This window comes from Anomaloglossus baeobatrachus, chromosome 2, assembly GCF_048569485.1.
Source record: "Anomaloglossus baeobatrachus isolate aAnoBae1 chromosome 2, aAnoBae1.hap1, whole genome shotgun sequence".
In the NCBI taxonomy this organism is placed as follows: domain Eukaryota; kingdom Metazoa; phylum Chordata; class Amphibia; order Anura; family Aromobatidae; genus Anomaloglossus; species Anomaloglossus baeobatrachus.
Window position 1 is genome coordinate 449301043 of NC_134354.1, and position 27830 is coordinate 449328872.

The 27830-nt window shown below is 46.1% G+C and overlaps 1 protein-coding gene across 1 annotated transcript in view; it reads left to right on the top strand.

Moving 5' to 3' along the window:
- LOC142289832 (uncharacterized) overlaps positions 1–27830 on the top strand; it is a 509301-nt gene that overhangs the window by 427989 nt on the left and 53482 nt on the right. The window contains exons 11-15 of the mRNA XM_075333759.1: positions 5163–5315; positions 15835–15905; positions 17746–17841; positions 21996–22071; positions 22407–22494. Of these exons, the coding sequence (XP_075189874.1) occupies positions 5163–5315; positions 15835–15905; positions 17746–17841; positions 21996–22071; positions 22407–22494 (484 nt within the window). The remainder of the gene's footprint in view (positions 1–5162; positions 5316–15834; positions 15906–17745; positions 17842–21995; positions 22072–22406; positions 22495–27830) is intronic.

The window sequence follows — 27830 nt, forward strand, 5'->3', positions numbered from 1 at the left end:
GGGCTCTTTAAACATAGAATATGCAAAAATAAAACACAGTGGTAAAATTGCTGGTTTTTGTGATCATCCCTCATACCAAAAAAATGGATTAAAAACTGATCAAAATGTTGTATTGAGGTAAATGACGCTACTAAAAACTATAGCTATTCCTTTACAGAAATAGTAAAACCTACAGCATAAATTTGATATTCTTATCTTCTTATCAACTTACAGAGTAAAGTTATCATGTCTGTTAAACTAAAGGCCACTTTACACGCTGCGATATCGGTACCGATATTGCTAGCGTGGGTACCCGCCCCCATCGGTTGTGCGACATGGGCAAATCGCTGCCCATGGCGCACAACATCGCCCAGACCCGTCACACTACTTACCTGCCCTGCGACGTCGCTGTGACCAGCGAACCGCCTCCTTTCTAAGGGGGCAGTTCGTTCAGCGTCACAGCTGCGTTACTGAACCACTGCCCAATAGAAGCGGAGGGGCGGAGATGAGCGGGACGAACATCCCGCCCACCTCCTTCCTTCCGCATTGCGGGCGGGAGGCAGGTAAGGAGAGGTTCCTCGTTCCTGTGGTGTCACACGGAGCGATCTGTGGTGCCACAGGAACGAGGAACAACATCGTTACTGCTGCAGCAACAATATTCGAGAATGGACCCCCATGTCACCGATGAGCGATTTTGCACGTTTTTTGCAACGATGCAAAATCGCTCAAAGGTGTCACACGCAACGGCATCGCTAAAGCGACCGAATGTGCGTCACAAATTCCGTGACCCCAACAAGATCGCTTGAGCGATGTCGCAGCGTGTAAAGCGGCCTTAAGTTGTGAACTTTAAAAATGCAGCACTCCACTGTTTTTTTTTTGGTGCACTGCTGAAGTGGTGCTTTAAATCTAAGTCTGCTGAACCTCGGTCTAATATTCATCTTCCAAATAAAGAAATAACGTTTGGAACACCATTCTAAGGGGTACTTTGCACGCTGCGACATCGCAGGCCGATGCTGCGATGCCGAGCGCGATAGTCCCCGCCCCCGTCACAGCGGCGATATCCTTGTGATACCTGCCGTAGCGAACATTATCGCTACGGCAGCTTCACATGGACTCACCTGCCCTGCGACCGTCGCTCTGGCCAGCGACCCGCCTCCTTGTTAAGGGGGCGGGTCGTGCGGCGTCACTGCGATGTCACACGGCAGGCAGCCAATCGGAGCGGAGGGGCGGAGATGAGTGGGATGTAAACATCCCACCCACCTCCTTCCTTCCGCATATCCTACGGAAGACGCAGTGACGCCGGTAGGAGATGTTCCTCGCTCCTGCGGCTTCACACACAGCGATGTGTGCTGCCGCAGGAGCAAGGGACAACATCGGACTGTCGCGTCAGCGTAATTATGGATTACGCCGACGCTGCACCGATGATACGATTACGACGCTTTTGCGCTCGTTAATCGTATCATCGAGCCTTTACACACTACGATGTCGCCTGCGATGCCGGAAGTGCGTCATTTTCAATTTGACCCCACCGACATCGCACCTGCGATATCGTAGTGTGCAAAGCCCGCCTAAGTCTTAACTGGGTGCAAAAACCTAAAAAAACATCACTATATGGAGAGAAGGTATGCACACCAGTGACTATGCAAGGGGAATACATGTTATAGCAGAAACTGCTGTGTGAATACTGGCCTGAAAAATACAATAGCTACATGCAAAAATGAAAAAAGGAGAGTGGAATCTGCATTACTGCCATGAAATATGAATAAAGAGAAATTTAGCTCAGACTTAGAATGGTGTTCCAAACGTTATTTCTTTATTTGATAGTAGTCTTTCGTTTGTGAACCCGACCCCACCCATACCTTGCCGGTCCACATTATACATATATAGCCTGGATCTCAGCTTCCCATACATGGTAAGTTTTTTAACTGCATGAGAGGACACACATTAGTTAGGGATCACAAAAATAAGAGAATACCTTGAAGAGGTTTTGGGGCTCTGTTGCATTGATAAATTCAATAGCTAAATTTCTCTTTATTCATATATCATGGAAGTAATGCAGATTCCACTCTCATTTTTTCATTTTTTGCATGTAGCTATTGTATTTTTCAGGTCAGTATTCACACAGCAGTTTCTGCTATTACATATATTCTCCTTGCATAGTCACTGGTGTGCATACCTTCTCTCCATCTATATATATAATTGCCTTATTCTGTCTGTCTGTCTGTCTGTCTGTCTGTCTGTCTATCTGTCTGTCTATCTGTCTGTCTATCTGTCTGTCTGTCATGCTCCGAAATTGTGTCCTTACGGTGACACAAAGCTGATTGGCCGCTGGGCTCGCCATGGCCCCGCCCCCCCACACGGATTGGCCTCTCGCCCCGGCTCTCTGCAGGCCCCGCCCCCCTCACGCAATGCACGCTCGCTCTGGCCCAACTGACACGGAGCCCCGATTCCCAGGTGAGTACACACACACATCAGATCACACACACTCTCACACTCACTCTCACACACACCTCACACATACCTCACACATCACAACATGCTGGGATATCTCTTGCTTCTACACCGGCTCCGTCAGGATCCCAGCAGCGCCACACATAACCTTGCGATGCTGGGATCTTCACGGAGGCCGTGAAAGCTGGTAACCATTATACACATCGGGTAACTAAGGTCCCTTAGTTACCCGATGTGTATCATAGTTACCAGTGTACACCGGCTCACACTCACTCTCATACACACCTCACACACACATCACATCGCATCCACACATCAAGGTCCTGCAGCGGCGGAAAATACAGACACATAACAGCACACACATAACAGCACACACATAACAGCACACACATACACACACACAAATCAGATCACACTCACTCACACACACACATCACATCGCATCCACATACTCACAACATCCTGGGATATCGCTTGCTTCTCGGCGACGATACTGTGCTGTTGTGATCTTCCAGGACCTGCCGGAGGATCACATGGCCAGAAGCATGTGATATCCCCGGATGTTGTGAGTATAAGCGCGTATGTGCGATATCGTCAGTGTCTGTGTGTGTGAGTGTATGCGATCGGGTGTGTGTGAGTGGATGCGATCGGGTGTGTGTGAGTGGATGCGATCGGGTGTGTGTGAGTGGATGCGATTGGGTGTGTGTGAGTGGATGCGATCGGGTGTGTGTGAGTGGATGCGATCGGGTGTGTGTGAGTGGATGCGATCGGGTGTGTGTGAGTGGATGCGATCGGGTGTGTGAGTGTCGGCAGAGGAGCACGGCGTGCTGGAGGAGGCTGGGAGCAGAGAGGCTGATCATGGGGAAGGCTGGGAGGAGAGAGGCTGATGCTGGGGGAGGCTGGGAGGAGGAGGCTGGGACGAGGGAGGCTGATGCTTGGGGAGGCTGATGCTGGGGGAGGCTGGAAGGAGAGAGGCTAATGCTGGTGGAGGCTGATGCTTGGGGAGGCTGATGCTGGGGGAGACTGGGAGGGGAAGGCTGATGCTGAGGGAGGCTGGGAGGAAGGAGGCTGGGAGGAGAGAGGCTGATCCTGGGGAAGGCTGGGAACGGGAGGCTGATGCTGAGGGAGGCTGGAAGGAGAGAGGCTGATGCTGGGGGAGGCTGGAAGGAGAGAGGCTGATGCTGGTGGAGGCTGATGCTTGGGGAGGCTGATGCTGGGGGAGACTGGGAGCGGAAGGCTGATGCTGAGGGAGGCTGGGAGAGGGAGGCTGGGAGGAAGGAGGCTGGGAGGAGAGAGGCTGATCCTGGGGAAGGCTGGGAAGGGGAGGCTGATGCTGGGGGAGGCTGGAAGGAGAGAGGCTGGAAGGAGAGAGGCTGATGCTGGTGGAGGCTGATGCATGGGGAGGCTGATGCTGGGGGAGACTGGGAGCAGAAGGCTGATGCTGAGGGAGGCTGGGAGGAAGGAGGCTGGGAGGAAGGAGGCTGGGAGGAGAGAGGCTGATCCTGGGGAAGGCTGGGAAGGGGAGGCTGATGCTGAGGGAAGCTGGAAGGAGAGAGGCTGATGCTGGGGGAGGCTGGCAGGAGAGAGGCTGAGGCTGGGAGGAGAGAGGCTGATGCTGGGGAAGGCTGATGCTGAGGGAGGCTGGGAGGGGAAAGCTGATGCTGGGGAAGGCTGGGAGGACGGAGGCTGGGAGGAGAGAGGCTGATCCTGGGGAAGGCTGGGAGAGGGAGGCTGATGCTGGAGGAGGCTGGAAGGAGAGAGGCTGATGCTGGCGGAGGCTGATGCTGGGGAGGCTGGGAGAGGTAGGCTGAGAGAAGAGAGGCTGATGCACACACACACACACACACACGCGCACTGCACAACACACCACACACACACACACACACTGGGAACCACAAACAACTGCCCTACACAGACACCCACACACACAGACAACGCTGCACACACACAACACCCAACACACAAACACCGCGGCACACACAAATATACGCACATACCGCACAACACACACATTGCACAAAACATACCTCCCCCCAAAACACACCACACACACACAAACCGCGCAACACACACACAGCGCTCCACAAACAACGCAACACACGCAACACACATACAACACCGCTCTCACCCCCCGTCACACCCAGACAACACCCAGAACATGTACAGCGCCTACACAAACACTTGGTAACTACAGACAACAACATCTCTCTATATATATATATATATATATATATATATAACAAAAATCATACATGAACTACACAATACGTAAATTCTAGAATACCCGATGCGTAGAATCGGGCCACCTTCTAGTATAGTAATATTCATCTTCCGGCAGCTTCACCTTCTATCGCTGCAGCTCCATTCGGTCTCCAGCAATGTGATCTGCCAGGGTGCTCCACTGTTTCATGGAGCATGCCAGAGGTCACAACTCAATACATCTCTACAAGAGTATCGTTCTGGCTCACATAGAGATGCATTGGGAGATTATGGCGTAACTTCTGACTTCCGGCCAGTCAGAAGTTACTATCATAAGATGGTGCCGCGGGATGTCGGTAAACGGTGGAGATGCTGGAAGGTGAGTATATGACAGTGGGCAGGGAGCTTAATTTTAAAGCGCCACTCTAGCGCTGAAAAAAACCCAAAAAAACACTGGAGTCGTGCGCTAAGCTCCTCTTTTAACATGTATGGTAGTTAACAATCAAAAATTTAATTGTGTCCCTCCAACTTAGTAAAGGCAGATATTCAGAAGATCAAGATGCCGTGTGAACTTATCTGTGACAATGACGAAGAAGAGCAAAACAAGGAAGAGCAGAAAAGTGACAAGGCTTGTTATGAAGACAGTGAAGAAACTAAGCTAGAAATGCTATTTAAATATTATGCAGGTTTTGTATCCTTTTTACTTTAAACATAAAAAGCAGAAATATAAAAACATTCTTTGTCTCTATGTCATTTACTACTGACTTTGTTCTGTATTGACATACTATTTCAATGTATTTTATCTATAAACCCATTCAAAAGTTTGGACACACCTAGTCATTCAATGGTTTTCCTTGTACTTATTGGATTGCGCACATTGTCAGTTTAGACAGAAAATATCAAAACTACGAAGTAACACATATAGAAACAAGGATTAAAGAAACACTTGTGAAACAAACCAGAATATGTGTTAAAACTTGGGCGGGCTTTGCACAATACGACATCTCAGGTGCGATGTCGGTGGGGTCAAATTAAAAGTGACGCACATCCGGCATCGCATGCGACATCGTAGTGTGTAAAGCCTAGATGATACGATTAACGAGCGCAAAATCGTCGTAATTGTATCATCGGTGCAGCGTCGGCGTAATCCATAATTACGCTGACGCGACGGTCCGATGTTGTTCCTCGCTCCTGCGGCAGCACACATCGCTGTGTGTGAAGTCGCAGGAGCGAGGAACATCTCCTACCGGCGTCACCGCGGCTTCCGTAGGATATGCGGAAGGAAGGAGGTGGGCGGGATGTTTACAAATCGCTCATCTCCGCCCCTCCTCTTCTATTGGCCGCCTGCCGTGTGACGTCGCTATGACGCCGCCTGACCCGCCTCCTTAGGAAGGAGGCGGGTCGCCGGCCAGAGCAACGGTCGCAGGGCAGGTGAGTGCATGTGAAGCTGGCGTAGCGATAATTTTCGCTACGCCAGCTATCACACGATATTGTACCTGCGACGGGGGCGGGGACTATCGCGTGCGACATCGCAACATCGGCTTGCGATGTCGCAACGTGCAAAGCCCGCCTTAGATTCCGCAAAGTACTGTGATGACAGCTTTACACACCACTGGCATTCTCTCAAGCATCTTCATCAGATGCTCAGCAGGAATGGCTTTCCAATAGTCTTAAATAGTTCCTGAAAGGTTGAGTTCTTGTTGCCTTCACTCTGTGGTCCAACTTGTCCCAAGTCATCTCATTTGGGTTGAGGTCAGGTGATTGTGGAGGCTACCAAATGTGGCTTGAATCTTCAATTTGAAATAAATCAACAGTGTCACAAGCTAGGCATCCCCACACTATCACCCCTCTGCTGCCATGTTTCTTAGAGAGCACCGTATATGTAGAAACCATCCACTCACCGTTTCTGCATCTTACAAAGACATGGCATTTGTTAGCAGAAATCTCAAATTTGTCTCATCAGCACAGTACAGATTTCTAAATGATCTAATATCCAATTTCTGTGTTGCTTGACCCAAACATGGTTCTTTTTTTTATCTGTAGTTCGCAGTAGTAGCACTTTGATCATAAAGCCCTGCTGTTCTGGATATTTAATATTAAAATTAGTGATGGGCAAACCCTAACTGTAAAGTTTGAGGTCCATACGGACCACCTAATGTTCGTGCATGGGCCCAGAAGACGGGCTTCTTAGGCTAGGGCCCCACTTTGCGTTTCGACCTGCGTTTTAGGTGCTTTTTTTGTCCGTTTTGAGAAGTACCTTTTTCATGCCAAAAGGCATGCGTTTTGATTTACCAGCAAAATCTATGGAAAAAGTGGATTTCCTGACCCCACTTTGCGTTTCTAAACGCTGCATTTAATTTGTATATTTTGTGGCAAAAACCATGCGTTCAAAGAAGCAACATGTCAATTGTTTTTGCCATTTTGGGTGCGTTTTGCTAACAATGAAGTCAATGAGAAATGGCAAAAACCAAGATTCCTTCAAATTCCTGTGTTTTACCTGCTTTTTCAGTTCAGAAAACATGCGTTTTGGACATCAAAATGATGATTTCATATGTCCCTTTACACACACACATAGTTCGACAATTAAAAATAAGAAAATTACTAAATTATTGCTATTTTTCCATTAAATATCATATTACTGCTATAATTTCATTAAAATACTTTATTTCCATTATTTTTCACAAAAATATAGATTTGGGTTTTTTTTCCAATTTTTTCATTGAGTTTGACTATTTAAACTTTATTTCTCAGTGTCTAGATGTTCAAAATGCATCTATCAAAACGCAGGTGTAAAAGCAGGTAAAAAGCACTGAAAACGCATCTAAAACGCGGTAAATACGCATGCGTTTTCAGCGCTAAATTTCTGAAAAAGGCAATGTTGGTCAAATCAATTAAGCCCAAAACGTGCGTTCTGAACTGCAAGTAGGAGAACGCAAAGTGGGACCCTAGCCTTAGGATTGAGAATCAAAATTTTAGCAATTTTCTGGATTGACTGACCTTCGTGACTTGGGGTATGTGCCCACGATCAGAACTCACTGCGTCCTGGACACAGCGGGTCCTGACCTGTCGGGCCGCAAGTCTCCTCCTCAGGAACTACAGCTGTTTATACCCACTATCAGGGTTCAGTGCGCTGCGGTTTCTCGCTTGTGTTCTCCCTACGGAGGACGCAGGTGAATCCGCAGCAAACAATTGAAATGCTGCGGTCTGGAAAGCCACACCGCAGGTCAGTGTTTGCTGTGGAAGCAAGCACAGTGGGCACGGGATTTCAAGAAATCCATCCACTATGCTTGTACTGTACAACGCAGCGTTTTGGACGCTGCGAAAACACTCTACATCGAAAACGCTGCAAACACTGATAGTGGGCACACACCCTTAAAGTAATGATGGACTGACAATTCTTGGTTCTTGCCATTACCCTGGCTTTGAACAGTTTTTGAAGGCATATGATTTCTCCAATGAACTCTTTCCAAGGCATACCTGCTCACTGGAACCTTTTCCAGCTCATTACCTGATGAAGATGGTTGAGAGAATGCTAAGGGAGTGTAAAGCAGTCATCAACGTAAAAGGGAAGTGCTTTCAGGAATCTAAGGTTTAACACATATGTTGTTTAGTTTTTTTCATGTTTCTTTATTCCTTGTTCCCATATGTGTTCTTTTGTGTTTTTTCTGCTTTCAGTCTGCATCTGCCATGTGCCCAATCAGATAAAAACAATAACAGGTGTGTCCAAAATTTTGACCTGTTCTGTATCTGTAGATGTAGATAAAGGAATTTACAGATTTAAGCATATACTACTACATGTATGTAAAGATAACTGGCAGTCATATGTATACACTGTAGTATGACTTTAGAATACTAAAGGCCGCTTTACACGCTGCGATTTCGCTAGCGAGATCGCTAGCGTGCGTACCCGCCCCCATCGTTTGTGCGTCACGGGCAAATTGCTGGCCGTGGTGCACAAAATCGCACGGACCCGGCACACTACTTACCTGCCTAACGACGTCGCTGTGACCGGCGAACCACCTCCTTTCTAAGGGGGGCGGTTCGTTCGGCGTCACAGCGATGTCACTAAGCGGCCGCCCAATCAAAGCGGAGGGGCGGAGATAAGCGGGACGTAACACCCCGCCCACCTTCTTCCTTCCTCATTGCGGGCGGCCACAGGTAAGGTGAGGTTCCTCATTCCTGCGGTGTCACACATCGCGATATGTGCTGCCGCAAGAACGACGAACAACATCGTACCTGCATCAGTAACGATAATTGGGAATATGGGGGGCATGTCACCGATTAGCGATTTTAAACGTTTTTGCGACAATTCAAAATCGCTTATAGGTGTCACACGCAATGACATCGCTAACGCGGACGGATGTGCATGACAAATTCCGTGACCCCAACGACATCGCTTTAGCGATGTTGTAGCGTGTAAAGCGGCCTTTAGTGTTATATGTAGGAAACTAAGAAAAGATTATAATTTTGTTTCTCTCACTGAGAACAATCAATAATATAGGACCCTGGAGCATTAAACCATAGCTGATTAGTAGGTAACGTCACACAGCACTTATATGTTAACTAGAAGGTGGCCCGATTCTACGCATCGGGTATTCTAGAATTTACGTATTGTGTAGTTAATGTATGATTTTTGTTATATATATATATATATATAGATGTTGTTGTGTGTAGTTACCAAGTGTTTGTGTAAGGGCTGTACATGTTCTGGGTGTTGTCTGGGTGTAGCGGGGGGTGAGAGCGGTGTTGTTTGTGTGTTGCGTTGTGTGTCGTTATTTGTGGAGCGCTGTGTGTCTGTATCGTTGTGTATGTGTGTTGCGCGGTTTGTGTGTGTGTGTGTGTGTGTGTTTTGGGGGGAGGTATGTTTTGTGCAATGTGTGTGTTGTGCGGTATGTGCGTATATTTGTGTGTGCCGCGGTGTTTGTGTGTTGGGTGTTGTGTGTCTGCGGCATTGTCTGTGTGTGTGGGTGTCTGTGTAGGACGGTGTTTGTGGTTCCCAGTGTGTGTGTGTGGTGTGTTGTGCAGTGCGTGTGTGGCAGTGTGTGTGTGTGTTTTGGGGGGAGGTGTGCACCCCCCATCGTGGTCCACCCCCCATCGTGCTCCATCCCCCATGCTGCGCACACCCCATCGTGCTCCATCCCCACTCCCCATTGTGCTCCATCCTCCATGCTGCGCATTCCCCATCGTGCTCCATCCCCCATGCTGCGCATTCCCCATCGTGCTCCATCCCCCATGCTGCGCACTCCCAAACGTGCTCCATCCCCCATGCTGCACACTCCACATCGTGCTCCATCCCCCATGCTGCGCACTCCCCATCGTGCTCCATCCCCCATGCTGCGCACTCCCCATCGTGCTCCATCCCCCATGCTGCGCACCCCCCATCGTGCTCCATCCCCCATGCTGCGCACACCCCATCGTGCTCCATCCCCCATGCTGCGCACTCCCCATCGTGCTCCATCCCCCATGCTGCGCACTCCCCATCGTGCTCCATCCCCCATGCTGCGCACTCCCCATCGTGCTCCATCCCCCATGCTGCGCACTCCCAAACGTGCTCCATCATCCATGCTGCGCACTCCCCATCGTGCTCCATCCCTCATGCTGCGCACCCCCCATCGTGCCCCATCCCCCATGCTGCGCACCCCCATCGTGCTCCATCCCCCATGCTGCACACTCCCCATCGTGCTCCATCCCCCATGCTGCGCACTCCCCATCGTGCTCCATCCCCCATGCTGTGCACCCCACATCGTGCTCCATCCCCCATGCTGTGCACCCCCCATCGTGCTCCACAGTCACACATCAGACAGTAAACACGCACACATCTGATCGCATACACTCACACACACACCCCACTTCTCCCTGTGCCCACCGGTGGGCGGTCCCAGCAGCTGTGCTGCACGCCGTGCTCCTCTGCCGACACTCACAGATCCAATCGCATACACTCACACACACTCACACACATCCGATCGCATACACTCACACACACTCACACACATCCGATCACATACACTCACACACACACACACTCACACACATCAGATCGCATACACACACACACTGACGATATCGCACATACGCGCTGACACACTCACAACATCCGGAGATACCACATGTTTCCGGCCATATGATCCTCCGGCAGGTCCTGGAAGATCACTGCACAGTATCGCCACCGAGAAGCAAGCGATATCACGGGATGTTGTGAGTATGTGGATGCGATCTGATGTGTGTGTGAGGTGTGTGTGAGAGTGAGTGTGATCTGATGTGTGTGTGTGTGTCTGTTCTTATGTGTGTGTGAGGTGTGTGTGTTCCGCCGCTGCAGGACGTGGATGCGATCTGATATGTGTGTGAGGTGTGTGTGTTCCGCCGCTGCAGGACGTGGATGCGATCTGATGTGAGTGTGAAAGTGTGAGTGTGCGTGTGAGTGTGCGTGTGAGTGTGCGTGTGCGTCTGAGTCTGCGTGTGAGTCTGAGTCTGCGTGTGAGTGTGAGTGTGAGTCTGAGTGTGCATGTGAGTCTGAGTGTGAGTCTTAGTGTGAATGTGCGTGTGCGTGTGAGTGTGCGTGTGAGTGTGCGTGTGAGTCTGCATGTGAGTCTGAGTGTGAGTGTGCGTGTGAGTCTGAGTGTGCGTGTGAGTCTGAGTGTGCGTGTGAGTCTGAGTCTGAGTGTGAGTCTGAGTGTGCGTGTGAGTCTGAGTGTGAGTCTGAGTGTGAGTGTGCATGTGAGTGTGAGTGTTTGTGTGAGTCTGAGTGTGAGTGTGCATGAGAGTCTGAGTGTGCGTGTGAGTGTGCGTGTGAGTGTGCGTGTGAGTCTGAGTGTGAGTCTGAGTGTGAGTGTGCGTGTGAGTGTGAGTCTGAGTCTGAGTCTGAGTGTGAGGGAGTCTGAGTGTGCGTGTGAGTCTGAGTGTGAGTCTGAGTGTGCGTCTGAGTGTGCGTCTGAGTGCGTGTGAGTGCGTGTGAGTGTGCGTGTGAGTCTGAGTGTGAGTCTGAGTGTGAGTCTGAGTGTGAATCTGAGTGTGAGTCTGAGTGTGAGTCTGCGTGTGAGTGTGAGTCTGAGTGTGCGTGTGAGTCTGAGTGTGAGTGTGCGTGTGAGTCTGAGTGTGAATGTGCGTGTGAGTCTGAGTGTGAGTGTGCGTGTGAGTGTGCGTGTGCGTGTGAGTCTGCATGTGAGTGCGTGAGTCTGAGTGTGCGTGTGAGTCTGAGTGTGCGTGTGAGTCTGAGTGTGAGTCTGATTCTGAGTCTGAGTGTGAGTGTGCGTCTGAGTGTGCGTGTGAGTCTTGCGTGTGAGTCTGAGTGTGCGTGTGAGTCTGAGTGTGAGTGTGCATTTGAGTCTGAGTGTGAGTCTGAGTGTGAGTGTTTGTGTGAGTCTGAGTGTGAGTCTGAGTGTGAGTGTGCATCTGAGTGTGAGTGTGCGTCTGAGTGTGAGTGTGAGTCTGAGTGTGAGTGTGCGTGTGAGTCTGAGTGTGCGTGTGAGTGTGAGTGTGAGTCTGAGTGTGCGTGTGAGTCTGAGTGTGAGTGTGCGTGTGAGTGTGAGTGTGCGTGTGAGTGTGAGTGTGCGTGTGAGTCTGAGTGTGAGTGTGCGTGTGAGTCTGAGTGTGAGTGTGCGTGTGAGTCTGAGTGTGAGTCTGAGTCTGAGTGTGAGTCTGAGTGTGAGTGAGTGTGAGTCTGAGTGTGAGTCTGAGTGTGAGTGAGTCTGAGTGTGAGTCTGAGTGTGAGTGTGAGTGCGTGTGAGTGTGAGTCTGAGTGTGAGTCTGAGTGTGAGTGTGAGTCTGAGTGTGAGTGCGTGTGAGTCTGAGTGTGAGTCTGAGTCTTGAGTGTGCATGTGAGTCTGAGTGTGAGTGTGCGTGTGAGTCTGAGTGTGAGTGTGCGTGTGAGTCTGAGTGTGCGTGTGAGTGTGCGTGTGAGTCTGAGTGTGCGTGTGAGTCTGAGTGTGCGTGTGAGTCTGAGTGTGAGTGTGCGTGTGAGTCTGAGTGTGCGTGTGAGTCTGAGTGAGTGTGCGTGTGAGTCTGAGTGTGCGTGTGAGTCTGAGTGTGAGTCTGAGTGTGAGTCTGAGTGTGCGTGTGAGTCTGAGTGTGAGTCTGAGTGTGAGTGTGCGTGTGAGTGTGAGTCTGAGTCTGAGTCTGAGTGTGAGGGAGTCTGAGTGTGCGTGTGAGTCTGAGTGTGAGTCTGAGTGTGAGTCTGAGTGTGAGTCTGAGTGTGAGTCTGAGTGTGCGTCTGAGTGTGCGTCTGAGTGCGTGTGAGTGCGTGTGAGTGTGCGTGTGAGTCTGAGTGTGAGTCTGAGTGTGAGTCTGAGTGTGAGTGTTTGTGTGAGTCTGAGTGTGAGTGTGCATCTGAGTGTGAGTGTGCATCTGAGTGTGAGTGTGCGTCTGAGTGTGAGTGTGCGTGTGAGTCTGAGTGTGAGTGTGCGTGTGAGTCTGAGTGTGCGTGTGAGTGTGAGTGTAAGTCTGAGTGTGCGTGTGAGTCTGAGTGTGAGTGTGCGTGTGAGTGTGAGTGTGCGTGTGAGTGTGAGTGTGCGTGTGAGTCTGAGTGTGAGTGTGCGTGTGAGTCTGAGTGTGAGTGTGCGTGTGAGTCTGAGTGTGAGTCTGAGTGTGAGTCTGAGTGTGAGTGAGTGTGAGTCTGAGTGTGAGTCTGAGTGTGAGTGAGTCTGAGTGTGAGTCTGAGTGTGAGTGTGAGTGCGTGTGAGTGTGAGTCTGAGTGTGAGTCTGAGTGTGAGTGTGAGTCTGAGTGTGAGTGCGTGTGAGTCTGAGTGTGAGTCTGAGTCTTGAGTGTGCATGTGAGTCTGAGTGTGAGTGTGAGTCTGAGTGTGAGTGTGCGTGTGAGTCTGAGTGTGCGTGTGAGTGTGCGTGTGAGTCTGAGTCTGAGTGTGAGTGAGTGTGAGTCTGAGTGTGAGTCTGAGTGTGAGTCTGAGTCTGAGTGCGTGTGGGTCTGAGTCTGAGTCTGAGTGTGAGTCTGAGTGAGTCTGAGTGTGAGTGTGAGTGAGTCTGAGTGTGAGTGTGAGTGAGTCTGAGTGTGAGTCTGAGTGTGAGTGTGAGTCTGAGTGTGAGTGCGTGTGAGTGTGAGTCTGAGTGTGAGTCTGAGTGTGAGTGCGTGTGAGTCTGAGTGTGAGTCTGAGTGTGAGTCTGAGTGTGAGTCTGAGTCTGAGTCTGAGTGTGAGTGAGTCTGAGTGTGAGTGTGAGTGAGTCTGAGTGTGAGTCTGAGTGTGAGTGTGAGTCTGAGTGTGAGTGCGTGTGAGTCTGAGTGTGAGTCTGAGTGGGAGTCTGAGTGTGTGTGAGTCTGAGTGTGAGTCTGAGTGTGAGTCTGAGTGTGAGTCTGAGTGTGAGTCTGAGTGTGAGTCTGAGTGTGAGTGTGAGTGCGTGTGAGTCTGAGTGTGAGTCTGAGTGTGAGTCTGAGTGTGAGTCTGAGTGTGAGTGTCAGTCTGAGTGTCAGTCTGAGTGTGAGTGCGTGTGAGTCTGAGTCTGAGTGTGAGTCTGAGTGTGAGTGTGAGTCTGAGTGTGAGTCTGAGTCTGAGTGTGAGTCTGAGTCTGAGTGTGAGTCTGAGTGTGAGTCTGAGTGTGAATGTGAGTGTGAGTCTGAGTGTGAGTCTGAGTGTGAGTCTGAGTGCGTGTGAGTCTGAGTGTGAGTCTGAGTGTGTGTGAGTGCGTGTAAGTCTGAGTCTGAGTGTGAGTCTGAGTGTGAGTCTGAGTGTGAGTCTGAGTGTGAGTCTGAGTGTGAGTCTGAGTGTGAGTGTGAGTCTGAGTGTGAGTCTGAGTGTGAGTCTGAGTGTGAGTCTGAGTGTGAGTCTGAGTCTGAGTGTGCGTCTGAGTCTGAGTGTGCGTCTGAGTATGAGTCTGAGTGTGAGTGTGAGTCTGAGTGTGAGTGCGTGTGAGTCTGAGTCTGAGTGTGAGTGCGTGTGAGTCTGAGTATGAGTCTGAGTGTGAGTCTGAGTGTGAGTCTGAGTGCGAGTGTGAGTCTGAGTGTGAGTCTGAGTGTGAGTCTGAGTGTGAGTGCATGTGAGTCTGAGTGTGAGTCTGAGTGTGAGTCTGAGTGTGAGTCTGAGTGTGAGTGTGAGTGCGTGTGAGTCTGAGTGTGAGTCTGAGTGTGTGTGAGTGCGTGTGAGTCTGAGTCTGAGTGTGAGTCTGAGTGTGAGTCTGAGTGTGAGTCTGAGTGTGAGTTTGAGTCTGAGTGTGCGTGTGAGTCTGAGTCTGAGTGTGAGTCTGAGTGTGAGTCTGAGTGTGAGTGCATGTGAGTCTGAGTGTGAGTCTGAGTGTGAGTCTGAGTGTGAGTCTGAGTGTGAGTCTGAGTGTGAGTGTGAGTGCGTGTGAGTCTGAGTGTGAGTCTGAGTGTGTGTGAGTGCGTGTGAGTCTGAGTCTGAGTGTGAGTCTGAGTGTGAGTCTGAGTGTGAGTTTGAGTCTGAGTGTGCGTGTGAGTCTGAGTCTGAGTGTGAGTCTGAGTCTGAGTGTGAGTGCGTGCGAGTCTGAGTGTGAGTGTGAGTCTCAGTGTGAGTCTGAGTGTAAGTCTGAGTGTGAGTCTGAGTATGAGTGTGAGTCTGAGTGTGAGTGTGCGTGTGAGTCTGAGTGTGAGTGTGCATCTGAGTGTGAGTCTGAGTCTGAGTGTGAGTGGTGGCCAATCCGTGCGGGGGGCGGATCCGAGGCGAGGCGAGCGGCCAATCCATGCGGGGGGAGGAGCCGAGGCAAGGCGAGCGGCCAATCCATGCGGGGGAGGAGCCGAGGCGAGCCCAGCGGCCAATCAGCTTTGTGTCACCGTATGTCACCGTAAGGACACAAGTTTGGAGCAAGACAGACAGACAGACAGACAGAATAAGGCAATTATATATATAGATGTGTGTAAGAGCTGTGATCATAGTTTGTATACAAATAGGGCTTATTCACATGAACATATTTTCTTTCTGTGTGCGACAGACTGCAAATGCACCAAATCTCGCTTAGGTGCTAGTGCACATGGGTGATTTTTCACATATTGGCCGCCTGGAAAAATCACAGGATGCGCTAGTATAGATCAATTTATGGACCAGACTACTGAATGTAAATAATAGGCAGCTCCTGTACTCGTCTGCTATACAATACTGAGCTAGTCATGTCTGCACTCTGTCCACACACTGACTAATCACTGATGAAACCATGGTACAGCTCGTGGAGGACTGAACAATGTTCTGCCCAGATTTTGACTTTTTTTTTTTCTTCATAAAATGCAGATTTTCTTTATTTTCTAAATAGGTAAAAAATACCCAACTCTACAGAATGAAGATTACAGTGAGATCCAACCAGTGGGAATGAAGTCACACCAAGTAAGCATCACAGTCACACTAAGATATTTTCATGTCGTATCCTTTGTTTTGACACATGGTGTTTTAGAAAAGGTAATTTAAGGCTGCGACCGCACTTTGCGTTCTCCTACTTGCAATTCTCAACGCACGTTTTGTGCTTAATTGATTTGATCAAAGTTGCCTTTTTGAGAACTTTAGCGCTGAAAACGCATGCGTATTTACCGTGTTTTAGATGCGTTTTCAGCGCTTTTTACATGCTTTTTCACCTGCGTTTTGACAGATGCGTTTTGAACATCCAGACACTGCTAAATAAAGTTTAAATAGTCAAACAGAATGAAAAAAGAGAAAAAAAAGGATCAAATCTATATTAATGGGAAAAATAATAAAAATAGATATATTTCTTAAAATTATAGCGGTAATATTCATTTTATCACTAAAATAGCAATAAATGCATATTTTTCTTAAATTTATTTGTCGGATTATGTGTGTGTGTAAAGGGACATATAAATTCATTATTTTGATGTCCAAAACGCATGTTTTCTGCACATAAAAAGCAGGTAAAACGCAGAAATTTGAAGGAATCTTGGTTTTTGCAACTTCTCATTGACTTCAATGTTATCAAAACGCACCCAAAATGGCAAAAACAACTGACATGCTGCTTCTTTGAACGCATGGTTTTTGGCACAAAATATGCAAATTAAACGCAGCGTTAGAAACGCAAAGTGTGGTCTAGAAATCCCCATTTTCAATTGACTTTGCTGGAAAATCAAAATGCATGCCTTTTGTCATGAAAAAGGTGCTTCTCAAAACGGAGCTAAAAAGCACCTAAAACGCAGGTGGAAACGCAAAGTGCGGTCACACCCTAATACTTTTATTACTCTATTGGTGGCTATTGCATTCTCTGGACTCCCTCCTCTCTCCTGATGGAGGGCGTAGGAGAGCATGCACTATCCTAAATGTACGTCAGTACTTCATTTGTAGCTAATCATGGGATCTCATCGTTATGTGGCAAGTTTTATTGTAGGGCACTAGTATGGGCCTTGTACAGTAATATGTGTAATGGGACCTCGTCTTCATGTGGCAAGTGGTACTGTAGGGCACTAGTATAGGCCTTGTACAGCAATATGTGTAATGGGACCTCATCTTCATGTGGTAAGTTGTACTGTGGGGCATGAGTATGGGCCTTGTACAGCAATATGTGTAACGGGATCTCATCTTGATGTGGCAAGTGGTACTGTGGGGCACTAGTATGGCTGGTCTTTTATAGCAATATGTGTAATAGGACCTCATCTTTATGTGTCAAGTGGTACTGTGGGGCACTAGAATGGGCCTTGTACATCAATATGTGTAATGGGACCTCATCTTCATGTGGCAAGTGGTACTGTGGGGCACCAGTATGGGCCTTGTACAGCAATATGTGTAATGGGACCTCATTTTCATGTGGCAAGTGGTACTGTAGGGCACTAGTATGGGCCTTGTACAGCAATATGTGTAATGGGACCTCATCGTTATGTTGCAAGTGGTACTGTAGGGCACTAGTATGGGCCTTGTATAGCAATATGTGTAATGGGACCTCATCTTTATGTAGCAAGTAGTACTGTGGGACACTAGTATGGACCTTGTACAGCAATATGTGTAATGGGACCTCATTTTTATGTGACAAGTTGTACTGTAGGGCACTAGTTTCTGCCTTGTACGTCAATATATGTACACAATGGAATCTTCATAATAATACAGTCAACAGAATATATTTTGCTACATAACGTATTTCCCTTATTGTACTCGCTAAAATGTTTATTATATCGCCATTTGGATTACTACTATAGAAATTTATAGGTTTTGGGTTTTGCTTCTTTAATAGGACAATTCTAAAGACACAGACGACTCAAATCTTAGCACTGAAACCAGTTACTTTACTCTGGAAACTGATGATTCGTTTGAGAAGACTGAACAAGAGGCATGAAAGCACTCTCCTTATTTCTCTTAGATTCCTAAGAATCGCATCTTGTTTGCATTCTGTTACTCCATGTCTCCCTTGAACAGTAAATTTGTATTGATTTGGAAAGCACTTGGCTAGCAGTGTGATTATGCTCGCTCAAGCTTTATTGGGCATTTTATTTCAATGATATTCTTCTGACCTATAATTGAGAGATATTAGTAAGGACCTTTTCACCTGGGACTACACCAATGTAATGAATACCAGATAGCCTGGTCAAGTGCAGTAAAGGGGGCTTTTACACGCAGCGACATATCTAATGATATGTCATCGGGGTCACGGAATTCGTGATGCACATCCGGCATCGTTAGCGACGTAGTTGCGTGGTAACAGCTCCGAGCGAGTATTAACGATCAAAAATACTCACCTAATCGTTGATCGTTGACACGTCGTTCATTTTCAAAATCTCATTGGTCGTTGTGGACATCGCTACGTGTGACACCCTGGGAACGACGAACAACAGCTTACCTGCCTCCACCGGCAACGAGGTGGGCGTGTCATTAATGTGTCTGGTCTCCGCCCCATCGCTTCTATTGGTCGGCCGCTGTGTGATGTCGCTGTGACGGCGCATGAACGTCCCCCTTAACAAAGAGGTTGTACGACGCCCACAGCGACGTTGCTAGGAAGGTAAGTATGTGTGACGGGTGTTTGCGATATTGTGCGCCACGGGCAGCAATTTGCCCGTGACACACAAACATCAGGGGCGGGTACGCTCGCTAGCGATATCGTAGCGTGTAAAGCCCCCTTAAGTCTCTCATATACCTGATACCTGAGTTATGGTGATGGTTCTCCCAGTGAAAACAGTAACATTTTAATGCTCATTCCCTGATCTTACCATTGTTATCTCCTTACAATTTGTTCCTCTTTGCATTTTGTGTTAGGAAAATAATTTTCACTATACTCATTTTTCCCCCTGAGTCCAATTGGGCTGCCAATCAGTGAGCTAACCACCTTTGATCCACTGAGCTCACTGATTGGCTTGCCCACTTTCGATGTGACGTCAGTGCCACAGCCACCTGGGGACCTGGGGAAGGAGAGAAATATGTGATCTGCTTTTTAAAACAAATTATACAAACAAATTACATTTGAAAGGGAATAACTCATTTAAATGGAATCTGTCAGTAGAACGATCTCTACTAAGGTGTCTATATGGTTATGTAGGTCATACTTGAATAAAATGATACCTATGGTCGGATGTTTTATTCCAGAGGAATCCACATTTTCTTAATATGTAAGTTACCTGTTAAGATCTATGGGCCGAACATACAGTAGATCTTCCTGAGAATATGCCCCCAGAGCTTATTTTAAATGAAAGGGGACGTTGCCAGTGGGAAACATATAATGACTGACAGTTTACTCTCCTGATCTACATGTCTCATGCTGATAATACCTCCTTTCACTTAAAATAGGCCCTGGAGGTAAATTCTAAGGGAGATCTATGTCTGACCCATACATCTTAACAGCTCATTTATATCTATGGAAAACTTTGATCTCTCCAGAATAAGACATAGTATCATAGTATCATAGTTTTTAAGGTTGAAGGGAGACTCTAAGTCCATCTAGTTCAACCCATAGCCTAACATGTTGATCCAGAGGAAGGCAAAAAAACCCCAATGTGGCAAACAAGTTCCAATGGGGAAAAAATTTCCTTCCTGACTCCACATCCGGCAATCAGACTAGTTCCCTGGATCAATACCCTGTCATAAAATCTAATATACATAACTGGTAATATTAAATTTTTCAAGAAAGGCATCCAGGCGCTGCTTAAATGTTAGTAGTGAATCACTCATTACAACATCATGCGGCAGAGAGTTCCATAGTCTCACTGCTCGTACAGTAAAAAATCCTCGTCTGTAATTATGATTAAACCTTCTTTCCTCAAGACGTAGCGGATGCCCCCGTGTTCCAGTCGCAGGCCTAGGTGTAAAAAGATCTTTGGAAAGGTCTCTGTACTGTCCCCTCATATATTTATACATTGTGATTAGATCCCCCCTAAGCCTTCGTTTTTCCAAACTAAATAACCCCAAGTTTAATAACCTGTCTTGGTATTGCAGCCCACCCATTCCTCTAATAATCTTGGTGGCTCTTCTCTGCACCCTCTCCAGTTCAGCTATGTCCTTCTTATATTAAAGGTATATATGGTGTGAACACTGCTCTATTAAGGGTGGTATAGAGGTGCTAGTGAGAGGACCAAGGTCCGGACTATAGAATGTAAATTCAAAACACTGCACTCTCTTCAGCATGAGGTAATAGTAAAAGAAAGTCAACAGATTCGTTTTTATCGTGCAAACCAAGTGTCTTTATTTATGAACAAAGTTAGTGGGAGGGACTAAGGGACGTTTCGGCCCAAGCTGGGCCTTCTTCATACCAAGTCACACTCCAATCATAGATGAACTAATATCACAGAGGGAATTTTTTTCTCTCTCCTTTTTAGGGGGTTTTTTGGTATAGAAATGGTGAGGCACTCCACCCAGGATAGAAGGATTGTGGTAGTAGCAAAACGCAAGCCCTTGCTCGTGCTAGCAAATGAATAACTATTGGAATTTGTCCTTTTAAGTTGGGAGAGTTCAATAACTCGTGGTCCCTTAGGTTTACAGTAAGTGGATAAGGTCACGTATAATGCACTTTTGTCTAGAAGCATAGGGGGCTTACTTGCATCTGCAGGCTTTAGGATAGGAATGTAGCAGTGGGTAATGGAGTCCTCTTTGCAGCCGTCTTCCCAGACTGGGAAGACGGCTGCAAAGAGGACTCCATTACCCACTGCTACATTCCTATCCTAAAGCCTGCAGATGCAAGTAAGCCCCCTATGCTTCTAGACAAAAGTGCATTATACGTGACCTTATCCACTTACTGTAAACCTAAGGGACCACGAGTTATTGAACTCTCCCAACTTAAAAGGACAAATTCCAATAGTTATTCATTTGCTAGCACGAGCAAGGGCTTGCGTTTTGCTACTACCACAATCCTTCTATCCTGGGTGGAGTGCCTCACCATTTCTATACCAAAAAACCCCCTAAAAAGGAGAGAGAAAAAAATTCCCTCTGTGATATTAGTTCATCTATGATTGGAGTGTGACTTGGTATGAAGAAGGCCCAGCTTGGGCCGAAACGTCCCTTAGTCCCTCCCACTAACTTTGTTCATAAATAAAGACACTTGGTTTGCACGATAAAAACGAATCTGTTGACTTTCTTTTACTATTACCTCATGCTGAAGAGAGTGCAGTGTTTTGAATTTATGTCCTTCTTATATATCGGTGACCAGAATTGTACTCAGTATTCTAAGTGCGGTCACACTAGTGACTTGTACAGAGGTAGAACTATATTTTTTTCATGAACACTTATACCTCTTTTAATACATCCCATTATTTTATTAGCTCTGGCAGCAGTTGCCTGACACTGTCCACTAAAGTGAAGTTTACCATCCACCCATACACCCAAGTCTTTTTCTGTGTCTGTTTTACCCAGTGTTCTACAATTAAGTACATAATCATAAATGTTATTTCCTCTACCGAAGTGCATGACCTTACATTTATCTACATTAAACTTCAATTGCCACTTCTCAGCCCAATCCTCCAATTTACATAAATCTCCCTGTAATATAAAATTATCCTCCTCTGTATTGATTACCCTGCAGAGTTTAGTATCATCTGCAAATATTGAAATTCTACTCCGCATGCCCCCAACAAGGTCATTAATAAATATGTTGAAAAGAAGCGGGCCCAATACTGACCCCTGTGGTACCCCACTATGAACTGAGACCCAGTCCGAGTACGTACCATTAATAACCACCCTTTATTTCCTATCACTGAGCCAGTTTTTACCCAGTTACACATATTTTCCCCTATCCCCATTATTCTCATTTTATGTACCAACCTTTTGTGTGGCACCGTATCAAAAGCTTTTAAAAAGTCCATATACACAACATCCACTGCATTTCCCTGGTCCAGGCTGATATCTGATATCGCTGGTATCATTTTATTGACCTGCATAGCCATATACTATAGATAGCTCAGGAGGGTTTATGCCACTGACAGATTCCCTCTAAATTTTTCATGAACATATATCATACATAATGTTTGAATGACATTTTATTATTATTGCTGTATTTAACTTTAGGCCCTGAACATGAATGATGGATTAGACCATGGATTTGGTGAACGGAGTCCCAGACCAAGCTCCATTATGTGCTTTGGTAAGTGAAGCACTAATTAAAATTTGTACAACCCCTATAAAATTTCTCCCCATTGCTTGAAAGTTTAAGGTGATTGGAAAATTAGTTGGTTATGTAGTAACACAAATCTTTCTGCAAATATAAAAGAGGCTTTGGGTAAAACTATGAATGTAGTGTCTGCTGGATATAATGCAGGCTCAGTTCCTGAACCTGCATCAAACATGATACCTCATATATGACATACTAGTATAGAGTTTAAGAACCTTGATAAATGTTACCTTTTTATTTCTACAATTCTCTACAACATCTTAATTCATCATTGTTTTAAATAATTATGGTTGTTTACATACATGCAGATAAAACATTATTAACATTGACTGGAGAAAGTACCAGGGAGAAGAAGTTACTGCCGCTTACCACCATTGGCTCATCAACGAATACCGGGTAATAGGGAATTTTGATTTCTGCTTTTCAAGTTTTTGTTATTCAAATAATAGTAGAAGAGGTTGAGATATTTCATTATTGTCTACTAATTCTTTAAAATGAAGGGTGTAATGTCTGCAATGTACAATTTTCATTTCTGTTTGCGGTTGTAAAGTACGAATTCAAGTGCAAATGACAAATGTGAACATTTTCCTTTGCGAAACCGGTTGTGCCTATGTGGAGACTAGGGGTAAAAGGGTGTAGGGGCATTTAGCAGGAAGGAATGGTTGTTTGATGAGCAATTATTTGATGAGCTGTATATCTGGATTTATTAGAGTTGTCTTCTGTGCAACCCTGTGGATTCATAGTTTGAGTCGGTGGCACGGTCATGCCACTTGTCCGAACTTTATCCTCGCAGCTTTTCCTCTGCAGCATCAGACCAGCGCAGGGGCAATGAAACTGGATCCGGACAGCTTTAATCCCTTCAGGACTAGACCATTTTTTATTTTTGAGGTTTTTTCCCCTCTACTTCCAAAGCCATATTTTTTTTTATTTTTCTGCTAACATAGCTGTATGAGGGTTTATTATCTGTGGGACAAGTTGTACTTTTAATGACCCCATTTCATTTTAATGTATTATATACTGAATAACGGGAAAAAAGTCCAAGTGTGTTGAAATGGTGAAAATTATACAATGCCAACATTGTTTTTTGGGTTTTGTTTTTATGGCATTCATTGTGCTGTAAAATTGACCCTAAAAATCTGATTCTCCAGGTGAGCACTATTACGGCGATACCAAACTTGCTTACAGACTTTTTATTTTTCATTTAAGTGGTAAAAATCAGAAGTTTATATATATATATATATATATATATATATATATATATGTGTGTGTATATATATATATATATATATATATATATATATATACAGTATATATATATATAAAAAAAATGGTTTGGGTAGTGCCATTTTTCAGAGACCTTAAATGGAAATTGAACTTTTTAAGGGCCTGATTTTTAGCATGGCGAGCTGTTGTTTTCATTGATACCATTTTGGGTTGTCAATAACATTTTGATCATTTTTTATTCTTTTTTTTTAGGCAGATGTGATGTTCATAAAAAAGCAATTTTGACAATTTGATTGGTAACAGTAAAAAAGTACACCGTTCAGTTTGTTGTGCCATTTCTCCTGAGTATGCCGATACCCCATATGTGTTGGAAAACTACTGTTTGGGCGCATGACAGGGGTTGGATGGGAAATGCACCAGTCGTGCGCATATTTGGCAAGAATAGTCTACTGCAGGCACCATGTTGCATTTTAAGAACCATTATGATGCTAAAACAGCAGAAACAACCGGTATAAGTGTAGCATGTCTCCACCTCTACCAAATGAAACAAGCAAAATGTGTCCACCTATACAAAATGAAACAAACAAAGTAGTTAGGCCCCTTTCACACGTCTGTGATTCTGGTACGTTTGTGCTTTTTTTTAAACGTACCAGAATCACTGACCTACGCAGACCCATTATAATGAATGGGTCTGCTCACACGTCAGTGATTTTTCACTGCACGTGTCTCCGTGCGGCGTACCCGCGTGTGCGTGATTGCCACACGGAGACATGTCCATTTTTTTCTGGCATCACTGATGTTCCACGGACCACGCAGTGGTGTGGTCCGTGAAACACGTGCCAGAAAAAAACGTGCTTTTAAAATAAAAATCATTTTTACTCACCCGGCTCCAGCGATGTCCTCTGCAGCCCGTGCAGCTTGTTGCTTCTGAGCCGGCTCATTATTGTCGCGCATATTCATTATGCACGACACAGCTGACCCGGAAGCAGCTGCTGCGGGGGTCACCGCCGGCCGGATGCTGCACCGCGGGAGCGATCAGCACCATGGACAGCGGGAGCGCGCACAGGTGAGTAGTTTTCTAAGTGCAATCACGGGCCACGGAGAACGGAGCCCGGATTGCACTTAGACAACCCACGTGTGCCGTGAATCACGGCATACGCAGGGACATGTGCGTGTTTTAGACGCCAGTGAAAAACGTCACTGTTTTTCACTGACGTGTGAAACGGGCCTTAAACAGTAAAAGGGCATAGGACCTCAGTCAGTCAATGTATTTGTGTCAAATAAACAAGCAAAGCAAATAAACAGTAAAAATGCATAGGACCTCAGTCAGTCAGAAAATTACCAGAAATTGCGATATCAGCGGAAATTGCGCAGCTATTTCATCTACGATGACATTGAATGGTGCTTCGTTGTGTATCTTTTTCCACCAATATTCAGCCAAGTGACCGGGCAATAAATTTGGCGATGTACCTTTAATTTTTGGCGATATTTTGGTCTTAATGTGACCCCAGTGGCACTCGATCCTTTGCGTGTTTGCGCCCCTGATAGGGTCAGTGAAATTTTGTTGATGGTTCACTGTTTCATGCATGTAATTGAAACCTTGCCATGTGGAAATGCTCCGATAAGTGTCCCATTCGTCTGATCTGATCAATGTGCCGGGTGCTATATGGCATTGAATTATCAGTCACAACGTTTGTTCGTTCTGACGTAGCACGTGGAACATGCGTAAGTCTTGTTTCCCATCCGTTTTTTTCCACACCATTCCGAAAATCCACGGACCAACGACCTTGTTACCATAATTCTGTTGCGCTGGCGGCACGCGATTTCCCTGCAGAAGACGTCCCCTGTTGTATTTTCTACGACCACGCATTAAAATTTCATCATTCTGAACGATTTCTCCCAGGCCTCCCATGGCTGGAGCATCATTTAGGGAAAGTTGGCATACTTCCTGGATATAATTTCGCCAATCAACGTATGTCTGATTTTGCATTATCGACTCTAGTAGCAAATGTTTCGTTTGTATCATGGACAGATCTTTCGCCCAAAAATATATTATGGCTAACGTGGCCTTGACCGACACTTTTGTGTGAGATTTTCCGTCCACAGCTAACGTAGCAAAGAACGATCACAACTCATTCCCTGTGCGGCGCCACGTATTTCTCCTTGAACTAACGCATTTTTTGCACATGGGAATGTCTTACATTTAGTGCAACGAAATCCTTTGTAATGTTTTCCACGATCGGCTTGTTGTTTTTTGGCTGCATGAACGTCACCGTTGCAACCAACAGTACCCAGTAAGCACTGTTGCTGCTGCTGATAATGCTGAACCTGCTGTAATTCTCATACTGAAAGCAGCAAACCACGCTGATGAGCATATCTCGTTGCTTGATCCTCAGTCGCAGTTAAAGCGCAAAATTCATAGACGCCTGGATCTGCCATTTTTTGTAGAGGACCTCAGTCAGTTGAAAAACAACTCACAATGACAACACGGGTATTAGTGTAGCTTGTAAGTTTCCGACTGACTGAGGTCCTATGCATTTTTACTGTTTATTTACTTTGTTTGTTTGACAGAAATACATCGACTGTCTGAGGTAATTTCTGGTAATTTTCCTACTGACTGAGGTCCTATGCATTTTTACTGTTTATTTACTTTGTTTGTTTGACAGAAATACATCGACTGTCTGAGGTAATTTCAGGTACTTTGACAGAAATACATCGACTGACTGAGGTCCGATGCATTTTTACTGCTTATTTACTTTGTTTCATTTTATAGAGGTGGACACATTTTGTTTGTAGAGGTGGACACCATTTTGTAGAGTTGGACACATGCTACACTAATACCGAAACAACCCACATTTGGCCCCATTTTGGAAAGTACAACACTTGAGAAATTCGTATAGTGGTGTAGTGAGCATTTAAAACCACTGATGATTCATAGAATTGTGTAAAAGTGGGCTGTAGAAATGAAAAATGAAATTGTTTCCAATAAAATGTTGTTTTAGCCCCAAGCTCTTAATTTGTAAAATAACTATTAGGAGGTAATGGACCACATGATGTGTTACACAATTTGCTCAGAGTTCGCCAATATCATATTGGTGGTTAGTAATTACTTTTCAAGCACAGAGCAAAGCTGAGAAGGCAAAGAGAACCATATTGAAATGCAGATTTTGTTGGAATGGTCATGTCACATTGACAGAGCCCCTGAGGTGCCAGAAAATCAGAACCTCTATAAGTAACCACATTTTACAAACTGCACCCCTCAGTGAAGACATCTAGTGTGTGCTGCTAATGATTGCATTTTTATTACTAAAATTCTCTTTCCAGCCCTAGAGTTTTATTTGCACAAGGGGAAATTTGCTAAAAAGGGGCCATAATTTGTTATACAATTTCCGCTGAAAGTGGTAATACCCCACGTGTGACTGTACAATACTGCTTGGCCGCAGGGCTTGGGAAAGAAGGAGTGCTATTTGACTTTTGCAGATTTTTCTAAAATACTTTGTGCATTTGCAGAGCCCCTGATGTGCCTAAACAGTGGTAACATCCTCAAGTGACCCTTTTTTAGAATGTATACCCCTCTGGGAATTCATCTATGGCCTGTTTCACACGTCAGTGAAAAACACAGACGTTTTTCACTGATGTGTAAAAAATGCATATGTCCCTCTGTGGGCTGTGATTCACGGCACACATGGGTTGTCCATGCGCAGTCCGTCATACGTGATCCGTACTGCATGATTGCTTATGGAGATAAGCTTACCTATCTTCGCTCCTGCTGTGCATGGTGCTGAAGTTTCCAGCTCTGCAGCATCCGGCCACCGCTGTGTCTCTCTCCTCTGCAGCTACTTCCGGGTCAGCTCTGGCTGCATTCATGAATATGCATACCATAATGAGCTGGCCAGGAAGCGGCAGACAGCAGTTCTGTCCCCCGAAGAAGCGTAAGAGACGTGAAACACATGTCGGGACGCTGGTCCCCACGTGCAACCCTAGTTTTTTATTGTACTAACATGGGTGAGTGCTCATACTGATGTCTGATTGTTGTGACATGACTTTAATTAGTGCATCTTTTTTTCACCTGCTTTTTTACTCTATTTATGAATAGCATGACTCACCCTGCCTATTTATAAACATCTTTCCAGGGGCATGTGGGGTCTTTTCTATTCCCCCTCTGCACTTTATCTATCCGGTTGATTTTTTACTATGTCTGATTTAGGCTGGTTTCACACTACGTTTATTTAACATCCGTCCTTAACGTTATTTTAGCGGAAATACGGATCCTGCTTTTACAGCAAAAAACGTATGCAAACGCATCTGTTATTTTGCAGGATCCTGTCACTGGATGTTTAGGGGCGGGCATTGGAGTCATGTGATCGGGAGTGAGGGGAACTAGACTGGGAGCCGGCTTCTGACAGCTGCAGACGCTGGTAACCAAGGTAAACATCGGGCTTGGATACCCGATATTTATCTTGGTTACGAGTGTCTGCAGCTGCTAGGAGCAGGGCTGCCTGCACACG